The sequence below is a fragment of the Coregonus lavaretus genome (genome assembly GCF_964263955.1).
Source record: "Coregonus lavaretus genome assembly, chromosome: 36".
Taxonomy (NCBI): Eukaryota; Metazoa; Chordata; class Actinopteri; order Salmoniformes; family Salmonidae; genus Coregonus; species Coregonus lavaretus.
The window spans coordinates 12892512-12911874 of NC_140023.1; the positions used below are offsets into that span (position 1 = coordinate 12892512).

General features: G+C 44.8%; 1 protein-coding gene across 1 annotated transcript; it reads left to right on the plus strand.

The window, feature by feature from the left end:
• Window positions 1-652: 652 nt before the first annotated feature.
• On the plus strand, window positions 653-11053 carry LOC311110667 (opioid growth factor receptor-like protein 1; the record flags this gene model as incomplete). The annotated part of the gene is made up of 7 exons (XM_084153205.1): window positions 653-857; window positions 2047-2130; window positions 2525-2603; window positions 2749-2827; window positions 9899-9965; window positions 10140-10285; window positions 10567-11053. The coding sequence occupies exons 1-7, from the start codon at window positions 675-677 to the stop codon at window positions 11051-11053; spliced, it is 1125 nt and encodes a 374-aa protein (XP_084009331.1). The 5' UTR covers window positions 653-674.
• Window positions 11054-19363: the final 8310 nt, after the last annotated feature.

Below are 19363 nucleotides of genomic sequence, written 5' to 3' on the forward strand. Positions count from 1 at the left end.
TATTCTATCATCCAGTTCTGTTGTATTCTATCAGCAACTAATGGTGCTTTTGACTTTGATCCGTTTCCCACTCCAACTCTGCTTGGGTAGGCTGTCATGTTGTATTATGTTTGTCTCCGTGTTGCCACACATCAAAGCTCATCCTTTAGGAGGAATGCCCTCATTTAAATGTGAATTTTAGTAGAAAATTGTAGTCTGTTGATTAGCCTACCTAACTAGAAAAAACACTGCAAACAACCACAAGTGTGTGCTATATAGCCTACCAATAGGCGGTCGCATATAGCCTACCAATAGGCAGGCCCATATAGCACATTTCTACAACAATGGGTGCAAATCCGATTATAACTCGATGGAAAACATACGTTAGTGACAGAAAGGGAGAATGATTCTTTGTTCTCTTTCTGACATTGATGATCTCAGAGGTGACACTAGTTAACCCCTGTCCCTGAGTCGCGAAGCAAGTGATGTCATCTTTGGTCCTGATTCTGTCACCCCGAACGCGGCGCGCATTGGGGGTGTGTTCACCACCGCCAGCAAATCTGTGGATTGGAAATTCCCTCAGCCTGCCATTTAAAAGCCACAAGCAATCCGTGGCTCAGCAGGCCGACCGCACGGCAAAATATGTAGGCTAGATGGACACAGAGGACGGCGGCGACTCGGTATAGGTTTGTTAAATGGGAAATCTGATGGGCAGTTTGCGCTACAAGGAGCCGAGCACTGTGGAAGAATGCGACTCGACATGGGAGTCGGACTCGGAATGGGACGAGCAGCCGGGTGATGAGGACAGCGGGATATCGGAGTGTGTCAGTCCGTCGGAGACAGGGAGATGCGACGAACTAGTGGACATGTCCCGGCAGGTAAATACCAACACACTGGCTCATACAGAAACGCAACAACACAGCAGCATATCTATAGCAACCAGACACAAAGAAAAGAGGAAGAAGAGTAGACTGCCCTGAGCTAAATTAGAAAAGGGAAATTGCACAGCTGCATAGCCGACTCGTTGAAAATGTCAATATCTCAGCCTGATGTTGGGCAACCAAAATCAGGCTTGTATGTAGGCTTGTAGCTTAGTTTAGGCCTATGTCTCAAAATAATTGTACCCAACGCATGTCTTGTTGCCATGTCTAGGCTACATCTAATGTCATTGCCAGGTATCCATTTGATGTGGTCTTATGCATTGCCACAAGTGGATGTATTGTAACTTATAGCCATCATTCCTACATTATAGCGTCCAGTTTTAACCAAAATGTTATCTATCGCTGTCTTGTAAAATGGTTCGTGTCCTCAACGTCCCGGGTGCACTAGCGGAGAGAGTAGGTTAGTGTTGTGCGCAAGTGGGACAGTGATCTGATGAAGGTGACCTATTCTTTATTTTTTTATTTTTTTACATCAAATAGAATAGGGTCAAATAAGGGGAGCCCATCTTCCTACCTTTGATTTGGGTCAATGTCACAGTATGCTCATTCCCCCAATTCTTTGCTGTTTTCAGGTTTAGGCCGTTGGGCTTTCTATTTATTGATTGATTTTTATTTATGACAATAGCCTACTCAACAACTCTACAACTTTGAAGGGCAGCATCCCTGCTCATTGGTACAAAATAGGTAAACAACAATATTTTTCTGTGATGAGTCAATTGCGTTTATTTTACCTTTATATGCCTTGACATGGTGCCCTTTCACCATTATACTGACTGTGAGTGCATCTGAAGCCTCCGTAACACTAGAGTTGGGTTCATGGGGCAGAAGGTGGCAGATTATTGTACCCACACCAAAAATAGTTAATCCCAGTTCAGTTATGAACCCACTGAACCCAGACATCTGTTGTAACACAGCTGGTTGTTACAAGTGTTTGTATGTCACTCAGGGATTATCTGAGCAGCAACCTTTTAACACCACACACTAACGCTGTTGATATCATTGTGGCTATCTATTTCAGTCAGTGTTCACTATCTTTTCCCCTCTCTCTCTCTCTCTCTCTCTCTCTCTCTCTCTCTCTCTCTCTCTCTCTCTCTCTCTCTCTCTCTCTCTCTCTCAGCTCTCTCAGCTCTCTGACTCTGAATCCAGCAACAAGATGAAGAGGAGTCTTTATGCTGCAAAGGATCTTTACAAATATCGCCACAGCTACCCGGTACACTCCACACACACACACACACACACACACACACACACACACACACACACACACACACACACACACACACACACACACACACACACACACACACACACACACACACACACACACACACACACACACATCCTGACTCTTCCTCCTCATCCTCTCCCTCCCTAGAACTACAAGGAGCCCCGGTACACTCCACACACTACCCGGTACACTCCACACACACACACACACACACACACACACACACACACACACACACACACACACACACACACACACACACACACACACACACACACACACACACACACACACACACACACACACACACACACACACACACACACACACACACACACACTTCCTGACTCTTCCTCCTCATCCTCTCCCTCCCTAGAACTACAAGGAGCCCCGGTTACCTAATGAGTACCGCAACCTTCGCTTCTACCTGAACAAGATCCCTCTAATACCAGATGGTCAGTACACACACACACACACACACACACACACACACACACACACACACACACACACACACACACACACACACACACAGTTTTAAACAGTAACACACACCCGTTTCCTGTATAATTTATGTGATTGACCTGAATCCATCTCTAGGTATCTTCATTGAGGAGATCCTGACCAAATGGAGAGGAGATTATGACAAACTGGAGCACAATCACACCTACATACAGTGGTAAGAGCCCCTTCCAGTTACTATGGATGTGTGTGTCACGTGCACCTGCGACTATGTATCAGACCTGGGTTCAAATACTATTTCAAATACTTTGAGCATTTGCTCTAGCCTGCCAGGAGTGCCAGATGGGCAGGGTTTGCAGTTAAGGGACCAGGCAAGCTCAATCAAATACAGATGAAGTATTTGAACCCAGGTCTGTTACATATGTATGTTTGGACATAGAAATGTATCTCATTCTTATTTGCAGGAACTAAACAGTGTTCCACAAGCAGAAAGGAGAACAGCAAAGTTCAGTCAGTTCACTCTCTGAAACAGACCTACATAACTTAGAGACCTACATAACACCGAGAAAAAACAGTTACACCGCTGAGGTTCACACATACAGTGGGGGAAAAAAAGTATTTAGTCAGCCACCAATTGTGCAAGTTCTCCCACTTAAAAAGATGAGAGAGGCCTGTAATTTTCATCATAGGTACACGTCAACTATGACAGACAAATTGAGAATTTTTTTTCCAGAAAATCACATTGTAGGATTTTTAATGAATTTATTTGCAAATAAGTATATAAATAAATATGTGGTCACCTACAAACAAGCAAGATTTCTGGCTCTCACAGACCTGTAACTTCTTCTTTAAGAGGCTCCTCTGTCCTCCACTCGTTACCTGTATTAATGGCACCTGTTTGAACTTGTTATCAGTATAAAAGACACCTGTCCACAACCTCAAACAGTCACACTCCAAACTCCACTATGGCCAAGACCAAAGAGCTGTCAAAGGACACCAGAAACAAAATTGTAGACCTGCACCAGGCTGGGAAGACTGAATCTGCAATAGGTAAGCAGCTTGGTTTGAAGAAATCAACTGTGGGAGCAATTATTAGGAAATGGAAGACATACAAGACCACTGATAATCTCCCTCGATCTGGGGCTCCACGCAAGATCTCACCCCGTGGGGTCAAAATGATCACAAGAACGGTGAGCAAAAATCCCAGAACCACACGGGGGAACCTAGTGAATGACCTGCAGAGAGCTGAGACCAAAGTAACAAAGCCTACCATCAGTAACACACTACGCCGCCAGGGACTCAAATCCTGCAGTGCCAGTCGTGTCCCCCTGCTTAAGCCAGTACATGTCCAGGCCCGTCTGAAGTTTGCTAGAGTGCATTTGGATGATCCAGAAGAGGATTGGGAGAATGTCATATGGTCAGATGAAACCAAAATATAACTTTTTGGTAAAAACTCAACTCGTCGTGTTTGGAGGACAAAGAATGCTGAGTTGCATCCAAAGAACACCATACCTACTGTGAAGCATGGGGGTGGAAACATCATGCTTTGGGGCTGTTTTTCTGCAAAGGGACCAGGACGACTGATCCGTGTAAAGGAAAGAATGAATGGGGCCATGTATCGTGAGATTTTGAGTGAAAACCTCCTTCCATCAGCAAGGGCATGAAGATGAAACGTGGCTGGGTCTTTCAGCATGACAATGATCCCAAACACACCGCCCGGGCAACGTGTTACTAGTTCCGGGGGATGCTGACGGGAGAGGTTGTGTTTTCTCTAGCAGGAGGTAAGCTTGTCTTCTTATATGGTGTTGAGTAAAGCTTAAACCATGTATTTAGATTGTAGGTAGGTATTGTAGTTAGGTATTATAGGTAGTTTACTCAGGTAGTTATTGTAGGTTATTGTAGGTAATTATTGTAGGTAAGGACTGTATTCGGCGGACCCCGGCGAAGCACGAGGCTAGCCTACCCACTACTTGGACCAACAAAGCTAGCTAGCTAGCGGGTAGCTACCGGTAACTTTTAGCAACTGTGGTTAGCTGTTTCCAATGTTATTTCACGCTTAAGAGTACCTGTAATTGAGCCAGCTAGCTGCCACCTTCAGCTGTTTTTCTAACCTCATTATCATTAACGTTAGGTGGTTGGTAGCTGCTGTACTTAATTTCGGCTACTGATTGCAGTCTGCCAGTTTGGCTTTATACATAGCTTGGGCTTTGTCGAGTAAGGCTTAAACTATGTATTTAGATTGTAGTTAGGTACTATAGGTAGGCATCGTGGGCTGTATATTATTAAGTAGCATAGGTAGGCATCGTGGGCTGTTGTGGGTAGCTGTTGTGTAGTTATTGTAGGTTACTTTTGTATTCGGCGGTGCCGGATGTAGCACGAAGCTAGCTAGCTAACTCACCTCCTGGATTAGCTGGCGAGTAGCTATTAGCAACGGTAGCAACTAAAAACAATATCCTTTTAGCCAGCTACATTCGTTCGCAGCGACGCCGTTTTTCAAACAAAGTCAACACAGTAGCCATTGCTAGCCAGCCAACACTACCAGCAGGCTGTACTGTGGTAGCTAAATACAATATCTTTGTGCTAGCTACCCAACGTTTAATCATTGCTGCGTTATGAAAGGTAAGCTCGGCTTCTTATATGGTGTTGAGTTAAGCTTAAACCATGTATTTAGATTGTAGGTAGGTATTGTAGTTTGGTATTATAGGTAGCTTACTCAGGTAGTTATTGAAGGTTATTGTAGGTAATTACTGTAGGTAAGGACTGTATTCGGCGGACTCCGGCGAAGCACGAGGCTAGCCTACCCACTACTTGGACCAACAAAGCTAGCTAGCTAGCTAGCTAGCGGGTAGCTACTGGTAACTTTTTGCAACTGTGGTTAATTGTTTCCAATGTTATTTCATGCTTAAGAGTACCTTTGATTGAGCCAGCTAGCTGCTACCATTCAGCTGTTTTTCTAACCTCATCCGAGGCATTAACGTTAGGTGGTTGGTAGCTGCTGTACTTAATTACAGCTACTGATAACAGTCTGCTGTAGTTTACAACAATTCTAATTTCTAAAGTGGAAGTTGGGAGAGTTTTACTCGGGTGGTTCAGTGAAACACTTATAGATTCTGAGGTGGAAGTTGGGAGAGTTATATATATATATATATATTTTTTGGTGAGGGAGGCCTGCTCTCTCCTTTCCCTGATGTTTAGTTCATTTTATCCCGATCTCCTCTGCATTATTGTAGCCATCTGCTGCAGCCTGTCAACTATGCCTCTGCCTATCCCTGTTCTCTCCTCTCCGCACAGGCTACACAAACGCCTCACACCGCGTGGCTGCTGCCTCTCTAACCTGGTGGTCCCTGCACGCACCACACACCTGGAGTTCCAGGTCTCAGGCAGCCTCTGGAACTGCCGTTCTGCCGCCAACAAGGCTGACTTCATCCCAGCCTATGCTACCCTCCAGTCCCTCGACTTCCTGGCACTGACGGAAACATGGATTACCACTGAAAACACTGCTACTCCTACTGCTCTCTCCTCGTCTGACCATGTGTTCTCGCATACCCCGAGAGCATCTGGTCAGAGGGGTGGTGGCACAGGAATCCTCATCTCTCCCAAGTGGTCATTCTCAATTTTTCCCCTAACCCATCTGTCTATCTCCTCATTTGAATTCCACGCTGTCACAGTCACTAGCCCATTTAAGCTTAATATCCTTGTCATCTATCGCCCTCCAGGTTCCCTTGGAGAGTTCATCAATGAGCTTGACGCCTTGATAAGTTCCTTTCCTGAGGATGGCTCACCCTTCACAGTTTTGGGGGATTTCAACCTCCCCGCGTCTACATTTGACTCATTTCTCTCTGCCTCCTTCTTTCCACTCCTCTCCTCTTTTGACCTCACCCTCTCACCATCCCCCCCCACTCACAAGGCAGGCAATACGCTTGACTTCATCTTTACTAGATGTTGCTCTTCTACTAATCTCACTGCAACTCCCCTCCATGTCTCCGACCACTACTTTGTATCCTTTTCTCTCTTGCTCTCCTCCAACACTACTCACTCTGCCCCTACACAGATGGTAACGCGCCGCCGCAACCTTCGCTCTCTCTCTCCCACTACTCTCTCCTCTTCCATCCTATCATCTCTTCCCTCTGCTCAATCCTTCTCCCTCCAATCTCCTGATTCTGCCTCCTCAACCATCCTCTCCTCCCTTTCTGCATCCTTTGACTCCCTGTGTCCCCTATCCTCCCGGCCGGCTCGGTCCTCCCCTCCAGCTCTGTGGCTTGATGACTCATTGCGAGCTCACAGAACAGAGCTCCGGGCAGCTGAGCGGAAATGGAAGAAAACTAAACTCCCTGCCGACCTGGCATCTTTTCACTCCCTCCTCTCTACATTTTCTTCATCTGTTTCTGCTGCTAAGGCCACTTTCTACCACTCTAAATTCCAAGCATCTGCCTCTAACCCTAGGAAGCTCTTTGCCACATTCTCCTCACTGCTGAATCCTCCCCCCCCCCCCCCCCCCCCCCCCCCCTCCTCCCTCTCTGTGGATGACTTTGTCAACCACTTTGAAAAGAAGGTTGACGACATCCGATCCTCGTTTGTTAAGTCTAATGACACTGCTGGTCCTGCTCACACTGCCCTACCCTATGCTTTGACTTCTTTCTCCCCTCTCTCTCCAGATAAAATCTTGCGACTAGTGACTGCAGGCCGCCCAACAACCTGCCCGCTTGACCCCATCCCCTCCTCTCTTCTCCAGACCATCTCCGGTGACCTTCTCCCCTACCTCACCTCGCTGATCAACTCATCCTTGACCGCTGGCCATGTCCCTTCCGTCTTCAAGAGAGCGAGAGTTGCACCCCTTCTCAAAAAACCAACACTCGATCCCTCCGATGTCAACAACTACAGACCAGTATCCCTTCTTTCTTTTCTTTCCAAAACTATTGAGCGTGCCGTCTTTAGCCAACTCTCTTGCTATCTCTCTCAGAATGACCTTCTTGATCCAAACCAGTCAGGTTTCAGGACTGGTCATTCAACTGAGACTGCTCTTCTCTGTGTCACGGAGGCTCTCCGCACTGCTAAAGCTAACTCTCTCTCCTCTGCTCTTGTCCTTCTAGACCTGTCTGCTGCCTTTGATACAGTGAACCATCAGATCCTCCTCTCCACCCTCTCCGAGCTGGGCATCTCCGGCGCGGCTCACTCCTGGATTGCGTCCTACCTGACCGGTCGCTCCTACCAAGTGGCGTGGCGAGAAGCTGTCTCCGCACCACGTGCTCTCACCACTGGTGTCCCCCAGGGCTCAGTTCTAGGCCCTCTCCTTTTCTCCCTATACACCAAGTCACTTGGCTCTGTCATATCCTCACATGGCCTCTCCTATCATTGCTACGCTGACGATACACAACTAATCTTCTCCTTTCCCCCTTCTGATAACCAGGTGGCAAATCGCATCTCTGCATGTCTGGCCGACATATCAGTATGGATGACGGATCACCACCTCAAGCTGAACCCTGGCAAGACGGAGCTGCTCTTCCTCCCGGGGAAGGACTGCCCGTTCCATGATCTCGCCATCACGGTTGACAACTCCGTTGTGTCCTCCTCCCAGAGTGCGAAGAGCCTTGGCGTGACCCTGGACAACACCCTGTCGTTCTCCGCCAACATCAAGGCGGTGACCCGATCCTGCAGGTTCATGCTCTACAACATTCGGAGAGTACGACCCTGCCTTACACAGGAAGCGGCACAGGTCCTAATCCAGGCACTTGTCATCTCCCGTCTGGATTACTGCAACTCGCTGTTGGCTGGGCTCCCTGCCTGTGCCATTAAACCCCTACAACTCATCCAGAATGCCGCAGCCCGTCTGGTGTTCAACCTTCCCAAGTTCTCTCACGTCACCCCCCTCCTCCGCACACTCCACTGGCTTCCAGTTGAAGCTCGCATCCGTTACAAGACCATGGTGCTTGCCTATGGAGCAGTGAGGGGAACGGCACCTCCGTACCTTCAGGCTCTGATCAGTCCCTACACCCAGGCGAGGGCATTGCGTTCATCCACCTCTGGCCTGCTGGCTCCCCTTCCTCTGCGGAAGCATAGTTCCCGCTCAGCCCAGTCAAAGCTGTTCGCTGCTCTGGCACCCCAATGGTGGAACAAGCTCCCTCACGACGCCAGGACAGCGGAGTCACTCACCACCTTCCGGAGACATTTGAAACCCCACCTCTTTAAGGAACACCTGGGATAGGATAAAGTAATCCTTCTACCCCCCCCCCATCCCCCCCCCCCCCAAAAAAAAAAAAAAAAAAAAAAGTATAATTGTAAAGTGGTTATCCCACTGGCTATAGGGTGAATGCACCAATTTGTAGTCGCTCTGGATAAGAGCGTCTGCTAAATGACGTAAATGTGCCCTTGAGCAAGGCACTTAACCCTAATTGCTCCTGTAAGTCGCTCTGGATAAGAGCGTCTGCTAAATGACTAAAATGTAATGTAAAAATGAAGGAGTGGCTTCGTAAGAAGCATTTCAAGGTCCTGGAGTGGCCTAGCCAGTCTCCAGATCTCAACCCCATAGAAAATCTTTGGCGGGAGTTGAAAGTCCGTGTTGCCCAGCGACAGCCCCAAAACATCACTGCTCTAGAGGAGATCTGCATGGAAGAATGGGCCAAAATACCAGCAACAGTGTGTGAAAACCTTGTGAAGACTTACAGAAAACGTTTGACCTGTGTCATTGCCAACAAAGGGTATATAACAAAGTATTGAGAAACTTTTGTTATTGACCAAATACTTATTTTCCACCATAATTTGCAAATAAATTCATTAAAAGCAATACAATGTGATTTTCTGGATTTCTTTTCCTCATTTTGTCTGTCATAGTTGACGTGTACCTATGATGCAAATTACAGGCCTCTCTCATCTTTTTAAGTGGGAGAACTTGCACAATTGGTGGTTGACTAAATACTTTTTTTCCCCACTGTATGCTGCAAATCTCACCTAGTCCCTTTAGCACCAACCTTATTATCTCTTGGTTTCTCTCATTCTCTCCTTTCTGACAGAGCTGATCATTAGCATAATATCAATTAGTGGGTGTCTAAGCAGCAGTGAGCGCGTGCAGAAGGGTGGCTTGCACTCCTTCAATTGACTTAATAAGAGACGTCAGTGGGAGAGAGAAAGAGAAAGGAAGATGTGTATAGAGAAAGAGAGGGGGAGAGGGGGATAGCAAGTGAAAGACAATAAAGACAGGGAAGAGAGAACGGGGAGGCATGCATAGAAAAGTTGGGGGCAGAGAGTTAAACACACTCTGTGACATTCTTCGCTCTCTTTGTCTTTCCTGCAGGCTTTTCCCTCTGAGGGAGCAAGGGCTCAACTTCTATGCTCAAGAACTCACTCAGGAGGAGATCAAGGTAAAGACTGTAACAGGACCACTTAACCACACACTGACCGATTTGACTGCAACTTAACCATTGTGATCTGAAAATGTCACTGATCTGAAAATGTCAGTATGTCATCATGTACAGGAATTTGGAATATTGTGGGATCTACTCATAATTCCGACTGATCTTTGCTGTGTCCCATAGGAATTCCAAAGCACTCGGGAGGCCAAGCGGCGATTCTTGCTGGCATACACACTCATGCTGGATTTTTACGGAATCAAACTCCTGGATAAGATTGGGAATGTCACCCGAGCTTCCAACTGGCAAGAACGCTTCCAGCACCTCAATGAGTGAGTGATACACACACACACACACACACACACACACACACACACACACACACACACACACACACACACACACACACACACACACACACACACACACACACACACACACACACACACACACACACACACACACACACACACTCACAGAGTATTAATTCCTTCTGTGTCATTGGCTTGCTTTCTTTTTCTCTCTCTGATTTATGCAAGAAAGTGGAGGTAGGTGGTTTGGTGCAATACACTCAGGTGATGAACAACCTACCTATCTCTCCTTCTCTCCTTAGGTCACAGCACAACTACCTGCGGATCACACGCATCCTCAAGTCTCTGGGTGAGCTCGGCTTCGAGGCCTTCAAGGCCCCCCTGGTGCATCTGCTGCTGGACGAGGCTCTGTGTCGAGGCACCCTGCCCAACATGCTGCACAGCATCCTGGAGTACTATGTCTACACCATCCGCCTCCGCTCCCTCCGTCGCAGACTGCTCCGCTACGCCCACCAGCACTACCAGCCGGCCAACACCTTCCTCTGGGGGCCCCCAGCCAGGAGGAGAGGAGCTGGGGCTGGGCCAGGAGGCAGGGTGGCAGAACCCATCCTGGAGAGGGAGAGGAGAGGAGGAGACCCCCATAGGGCTCGGAGTCCAATGACGAAGCAGGACTCAGGGGGAGGGGGGGATGGGGGAGGAGAGGGGAAGGGAACCAAGGGCTGTACTGCCTCCACCAAAACCCTCCAGGAGGGGGTGAAGGGCGAGTACATTGAGACTGTACCATTGTAAGACTGGAGGGATAATAGTTGTGGGGAGAAGTGGTGTATGTGTTGAGGGTTTGGGGGGCAGGGAGGAGGCGGGGAGGGGGGGGTCATTGTAGGAATACTGGCCCATGCAATGTTTTTATGATGTAGTAGCTAAGTTTAGTATGCAGCACAATCCTTAACGTTAAACTACTCTTGCAATGTTTTCTCTCTGTCACAACGTATTTCATCCTTTTGTATTGATTGACTGCACTTGGCAATCCACTCATAATTGTACAGACCCTTCTAGCCAAGCAGATCACATGTAGGAGTTAGCATACAACAAGCAGCCTGATTGGTTGGAAGTATGAAACAAACAATCTGATAGGATATGAACAACTGCTTGACAGGGCGGCTGCTGTGTGGAATCTTGCACCTTCGACAATCTGTGTCTTCCTATATGAGATATCTCTGTTACTTCCTGAGCTGATCTTCCTATTGGCTGCTGAGCCTGGCGATGAGGGTGAATCATTGGCTGTCGGATCCCATCTTCCTACACAAAGCCTTCTGTAGCTCTCAGAGACGCACAGGCTCAAATAAGCTTTTCAGGTATACTGTAATGTGATTGATAATATGGGCTCAAGTATTAATACTGTAGCTACTAGCTAGTATGTGTGTGTTGAGACTCTAGTGTGTGTGTGATAAGCAGTGTGTGTACTACTACTACTATCTGAAGTGCCTCTTTTCTATTCATATTTTATTGGTTGATTGTGTTCAGTTAGGGATGTGTGTGTGTACTGACCAATGTTTGAGTTAAAATGTGTTTTCATATATGAATTTGGTTAGCTGATGCGTTTTAGCGAAAAGGCATGATTTGCTTTCATAAGAACAGAAAGTGAACATTTCAGTGTACTAGTATGCTTATAACATGCAAATAACTTGACGGCAGCTTGGCATAGCTCGTTTTTGTAGGGTACACATTTCACATTACATTTACATTTTAGTCATCTAGCAGACACATGATTCACAACAATACCTGGCACTTGTGTCCTGAATCCTGGATCATTCTATTGGGGAAGAATTCATTTGAATCCTAATGAGGATGGTGATATATGTATGTCTGTTGTTTTTTTTACTGTGGAGAGAAAATGCATAACTGTTGAGTGTATGTATATACACATAGACATTTATAGTATAGCCTCTCACAGCTTCTTCTGCAATTGCAAGAACTAAAGGAGGCTGAGGGGATGGCTTGAATCCAACTCTCTCTTTCTTTTCATTTCTCATTCTCTCTCTCTCTCTCTCTCTCTCTCTCTCTCTCTCTCTCTCTACTTCTCTCTAGCCATACAATTGGTTGGCATTGGCGTATTAAAATGTGCCAATGAAGACCAGTTAAAATGACTAATTTACTCTCTCACTCTCCCCTTTCTCTCAGAGGCTTATGATAAAGAAGGATCTCCTCCCTCTCTCTGTTTATCTAAAGACCCTCTCATTGTTTAACTGCCCCTATCGTCATCTTGGCATAGATGACGCGGCTTGGGAGAGGATGGGAGGATGGGAGGATGGGAGAATGAGAGGATGGGAGAATGGGAGGATGGGAGGATGAGAGGATGGGAGGATGAGAGGATGAGAGAATGGGAGGATGGGAGGATGAGAGGATGGGAGGATGAGAGAATGGGAGGATGAGAGGATGAGAGGATGAGAGGATGAGAGGATGGGAGGATGGGAGGATGGGAGGATGAGAGGATGGGAGGATGGGAGGATGGGAGGATGGGAGGATGAGAGGATGGGAGGATGGGAGGATGAGAGGATGGGGAAGGAGGACAGGGGGAAGGGGATTAACTATACATCCACTCTATGGAACGCTGGAAAGCTCGTCTTGTAGATGCATGTTCTGTTTCAGGTATAGATGCATCTCTCTCTCTCTCGTTCTTTCTCTTGTTCTCTTTCTCTCTCTGTGGTCTTCCTTGTGACTGACTGGTCTCTGGATGTGTAAAGGTTCCCTTTATTAGTGTGTTTTGTAAATTGGATCAATTCTTATGATTTGTATAAGAAAGTGTATAGAGCCTCATTTTTTGGCTGCTATAATAAAATATCAAATCAAAAGCAAAAGACAATGTGTACTTTGTGGTGTGTGTATGTGAGAGATAGATAGATATATTGAGAGAGAGTATATGGGAGTAGAGAGTGCTGGTGGCACGACACTACAGACAAACCCAACCAGATACATTTCTCATTGTTTGGCATGTACCCAGGACAAATCGAGAGCTTGGGACTATAAGGTTCTATCTGCAAAAAGATGATTCTGAAATCATTGGCTTTCAAGTTCTGAACCCTTGTTGGCTTGAATAGTGTCAGCAATTTCTGTGTAATATTATTTTGAACTAACATGAATTGGTGTATTTAGAGTACTACATACAGTGAGCGTACAAAACATTATGAACACCTGCTCTTTCCATGACATAGACCAGGGCTGCCCAACCCTCTTCCTGGAGATATACCGTCCTGTGGGTTTTCAGTCCAACCCTAATTTAACACACCTGATTCTACTTATTAGCTGTCAATGACTGGAACGAATTGCAAAAATCTCTGAAGCTGGAGACTCTTATCTCCCTCACTAACTTTAAGCATCAGTTGTCAGAGCACCTTACCGATCACTGCACCTGTACACAGCCCATCTGAAATTAGCCCACCCAACTACCTCATCCCCATATTGTTATTTATTTTGCTCATTTGCACCCCAGTATCTCTATTTGCACATCATCTCTATCATTCCAGTGTTAATACTAATTGTAATTATTTTGCACTATGGCCTATTTATGTCCTTACCTCCATAACTTGCTACATTTGAACACACTGTATATATATTTTCTGTTGTATTTTTTACTTTTATGTTTTGTTTTACCCCATATGTAACTCTGTGTTGTTGTTTTTTATCGCACTGCTTTGCTTTATCTTGGCCAGGTCGCAGTTGTAAATGAGAACTTGTTCTCAACTGGCTTACCTGGTTAAATAAAGGTGAAAAAAATAAATAAAATGAAACTAGCTGGTCAAGACATTAACTAGCTGAATCAGATATGCTAAATTAGGGTTGGACTGAAAACCTACAGGACAATTGATCTCTAGGAAGAGGGTTGGCAGCCCTGACATAGACTGACCAGGTGAATCCCACTTGTTAAATCCACTTCAATCAGTGTAGATGAAGGGGAGGAGACAGGTTAAAGAAGGATTTTTAAGCCTTGAGACAATTGAGACATGGATTGTGTATGTGTGCCATTCAGAGGGTGAATGGGCAAGACAAAAGATTAAAATGCCTTTGGTCCACCACCCAAAGGACATCCAGCCAACTTGACACAACTGTCCCAATAACCTTAAAGTCCCAAGCTCTCGAAATTCACCATTAGATGGATAGAATATGTATGTTCTAGCCATTCTATGAGCCTGACCTACCATAACCCTGACTGCCCAATGCCAGTTTACAAGACCACAGAAGGCGAGTGTATAGCCAGCAGTACACAGATGAGTCTGAAGAGAGCCATGGATCTCCAGAGTTATGACAATTTCAGTTAACAGCAGAGATTTGGAATCTTAACCACTGTGAAATAACACACAAAGGTTGGTGTTAATTGAGGTGTGTGTTGTGAGACGAATTTGTGAGTGATATGCCACACACACACACACACGTAGGTCATGTCAACAACAGCTAATCATGCCTTCTAAGAGAATGCATCTATTGAATTAGGGCTTATTGTGTAAGGTAAACCCTTGCTGTCTTAATAGATGTTGGCTGATGTTGATGATGTTGTGTGTTGAGTACAGAGTGGTAAATGGGGACTGTTGTGTTACACTGTGTAGGGTGATGCTCAGTTTTGGATTGGAGTCATAAGACTGCTGAACAATTAATTAAATGGCCACCCGGACTATTTACATTGACCCCCCCCCCCCCCCCCCCCCTCTTTGTTTTTACACTGCAGCTACTCACTGTTTATTATCTATGCATAGTCACTTTACCCCTACCTACATGTACAAATTACCTCGATTAACCTGTAACCCCGCACATTGACTCGGTACCAGTACCCCCTGTATATAGCCTCGTTATTGTTATTTTATTGTGTTACTTTTTATTTTATTTTTTACTTTAGTTTATTTAGTAAATATTTTCTTAAGTCTATTTCTTGAACTGCATTGTTGGTTAAGGGCTTGTAAGTTAACATTTCAAGGTAAGGTCTGCACCTGTTGTATTTGGCGCATGTGACAAATAGAGCATTGATTTGATTTGAGTGTGTTGGTACGGTGGGTTCAGTGTCATGTGTTGAGATGTGTTGGGACTGGGAGTAGAGGCATTCTGTGCCGAGTTGCGTTTGGGTAGAAGTAGGGGTTTTCCCTGGTGAAATGTTTGGTGTATAAATATATGTAGTGGTGACCTGTGTTGGGGTATTCTGTGGTGAGCTGTGCCGGGGTATTCTATGGTGAGCTGTGTTCGGGTGTTCTGTGCTGAGCTGTGTTGGGGTACTTATGTTGAGCTATGTTGGGGGGATGGATGTTGTGGTGTGTTGGGTAGGAGTATGGGGTAATCTGTGTTGGGAAATGGTTGTTGCTGTGTGTTAAGTGCAGTGTGCCCACAGCACTGATTCATACTGACAGAATGAGGCGGCTGCCTCCTGGAATGGGTTCTGGAGCAGAGCGAGTGACTCACCCTGTGTGTGTGTGTGTAGAGGAGAGAGAGAGAGAGACTCTTTCAATTGGCTGCATTGTCTTACAGAGAATGACCAAACAGGCCAAAATATTGTCTCTTCATCAATAACACACATACATACACAGACACACACACACACACACACATACACACATTCACACATACACTACCGGTCAAAAGTTTTAGAACACCTACTCATTCATTGGTTTTTCTTTATTTTTTACTATTTTCTACATTGTAGAATAATAGTGAATACATTAAAACTATGAAATAACACATGGAATCATGTAGTAACCAAAAAAGTGTTAAACAAATTAAAATATATTTTATATTTGAGATTCTTCAAATAGCCACCCTTTGCCTTGATGACAGCTTTGCACACTCTTGGCATTCTCTCAACCAGCTTCACCTGGAATGCTTTTCCAACAGTCTTAAAGGAGTTCCCACATATGCTGAGCATTTGTTGGCTGCTTTTCCTTCACTCTGCGGTCCAATTCATCCCAAACCATCTCAATGTGGTTGAGGTCGGGGAATTGTGTGTCTGTACCAGTATCACAGCATGTGTGTGTGTGTGCTTTATGTGTTACAGTAATGGCTCAGATAATGGCACAGATCTGTGTGTGTGTGTGCGCGCCTGGCTGCCCATGTGTGTGAGAGTGACATTCACTCTCCTTCCAGATTGGAACTTTTGCCTTAGCTGTCTGTAACAGATGGCTTCACAATGTGTTACTCCTCTTCTTGTTTCAGTTTCCTCTGATGTTTGAAATGGAAACTTGTGCAGGTGTTGTGTCTGCAGCTGATAAGAAGTGAGATACTTCCTGTCTGTACCACCAGCGGGCTCCAGGGATTGGTCTCTGAGTTGGTGTGATCCTCATCATCATTACCCTCACCTCACATCCACACCTTTTTAACGATAAATATTGCATTATGTGGGCCAATCAAAATATCAATCTCTAACACATTGTATTTATTATATTAGTTATTTGCATATGATGCGTTTAATCAGATTTAGCGTTCGTTCGTTCTCATCTACAGTTCCATGTAATAAATCAGTGACATTTAGAATGTGTATACTGTATATATAGACATGTGAACTTTAAGATAATATATGGCAAAAAAGGAAAAGATTAATAAGAAGCTTTATTGTTCCAAAGGGAATTTATCGTGGACATACATCAACACACCACTACTGTATGAAATGGATTTAAAAAAAAATATGAATCATCCCCTTCTGATGAACATTGCAAAATATAATAAAATGCAACACACAGAATTATGGTTGGATTGGACGACCTTTAATCTCAGCACCCAAAAACAAATTTCACTGTCTGTCACAAGAGACTATAATCTTTCTATATTCCAAAATAGCATCCTGGGTTTCTCAGATGAAACTGGACTTTTTTAGATTTCGGGGTGTGTTTCAGTCTGAGGTCGAAACTAGTTGTTACTCAGAGATCTTTCTTCTGCACAGAAAGAGAAGTGAAAATAAGAGAAGGCTACACCCATAAGGACAAAGACAGTATTTGAGTATGTAACTTATTTAACCAAGGAGTTGACCACGAATGAATGAATCAATGATATGTGGTTAAGGGGGTTCACAGGAAGTTTCATGAGATGGAATAACACACACACACACAATGTGCTTGGTTGACCTTTGACCCTTCTTGGTCAGACTGCTGTTGTGATCCAACACTTTATCACAACACTCACATAATCCTGCCTCTCCAGCTGTCCGAAGTACATGTTATTCCATGTCTGTCTGTGTGCAATAATTTTTTGTGTGTGACTGTGTTAATGTCGTAGTGTATAACAGCATTGTATGTGTGTGTGTGTGAGAGAGAGAGAGAGAAGTGGGTCAGCCAGCTGTTCCATTGACCGCAGAAATCCCTAGGCCAGCTCTACGTGACCCAGGTTTCAGTTCCTCTTGGCAGAGAGACAAGGAGTGATATAAAGATTAGAATAGAGAGAGAAAGCATGTGAATCCCCTAAACAGTCCAAGTGAGACCAACAGCAGTGCAAGAGTTGACAATAGTAAACCCATGGTGAGTTGAGGATGATAGTAAACCCATGGTGAGTTGAGGATGATAGTAAACCCATGGTGAGTTTCGAGGATGATAGTAAACCCATGACTGTTTTACTCTCATTGCGATAAATCACACACATTATTCATTACACAACAGAGAATATTGTGGTTAGCCTTTATTCATCATATTCAAAATACACTGAACATTTGCAATCTGCACCAATAGAAAACAATTGTTAGATCAAACAAAGTACATATTTTTACTGTTATTACAATGTTTACCAAGCACACACACTAACACAGAAACTCACCTGTACCCTATTTGAATAGCTGGAACTATCACCATGCTTACACCTCTGCAGTCTTATAAGACCTGCAAGAGTGAGTCATCAAGGGAATAAAAGCAGTGCTCAATGTGGAATCAGGCCTATAGTCATTCTGGATCATATATAAGGCAGTAATTATATGGTACTTCTGAAGCAATGTGTGATCTGCAAGCATAGAGAATGATAGAGGCCTCTAGTGGCCAAAAGGCAATTTTAGCATGGGCAGCGCCATTGAGGGTTTCCACTAGGGTTGGGCATTACCCAGATTTTCATATTGTCATACCGTCCTTCTCTCATCCCAGGATTTATGGTGTTACCGGACAAAAAACGCAAAAAAACAAACATTTTGTGTATATTACCAGAATGCTAACAAAATTAGCACAAGTAATAGCGAATTTCCATAGAGGCTGCTAGCTAAATATGCTAACGAGCGCAGACAGGCAATCCAGCTCATAAAGTTATACATATATAGGTAGGAGCTACCAAATATAATTTTTGGTGAGTTTAGAACATCTATAAGCAAATGTGAATGAGAGACATCTTGCAAATGAACAAAGTTTTGAGGCATGCTTATCTGAAGGAAGAACAGTACTGGCTCTGGAGCAGCATGAGTACACGCTGTGTCTGTGTGGAGTCTGGAGTCGCTAGGGCAACGGGCCCACCTGCTCTGCTCTCAGAAGACGGGGGAGGAGCAGACGGGCTAAGAACGGAGAGGATAAAAAACGTAAGGAAATCAAGATACAGATAACTCCCGTGTAGCTCAGTTGGTAGAGCATGGCGCTTGCAACGCCAGGGTTGTGGGTTCGATTCCCACGGGGGGCCAGTATGAAAAATAAAAAAATTATGCACTCACTAACTGTAAGTCGCTCTGGATAAGAGTGTCTGCTAAATGACTAAAATGTTTTTAAAAAAAATGTAACTCATCCAAAGGGCTTTGACTTCTCAAACACAGCACAAAGCTAACACAATATGATGCCCCATCAACTTTTTAATTCAGCCACTTACTTAAAGTGGAACTGACAGCATTTTAGCAACATGAAATCTTATTCTATTCTGTTAATATACACCCCTAAGAAGAATATGACACTTTTTTTTAAAAATTTCTGTCAAGCGAGCACTTAGATATTGTCATTTCACATTCTCACCCACTCCTCCAATGGCATGACATAACATCCTCCTAACAGCTAGCTAGCTAACATTAGGCTCTGTGTTTTTAGCTTGCTACATAAATAGATACGCTAGCCTATTAGCCACGTTATGACTGACTTGTGATCATTGCCCTTGCTAGTTTGATTGTATTGACATTCCCAG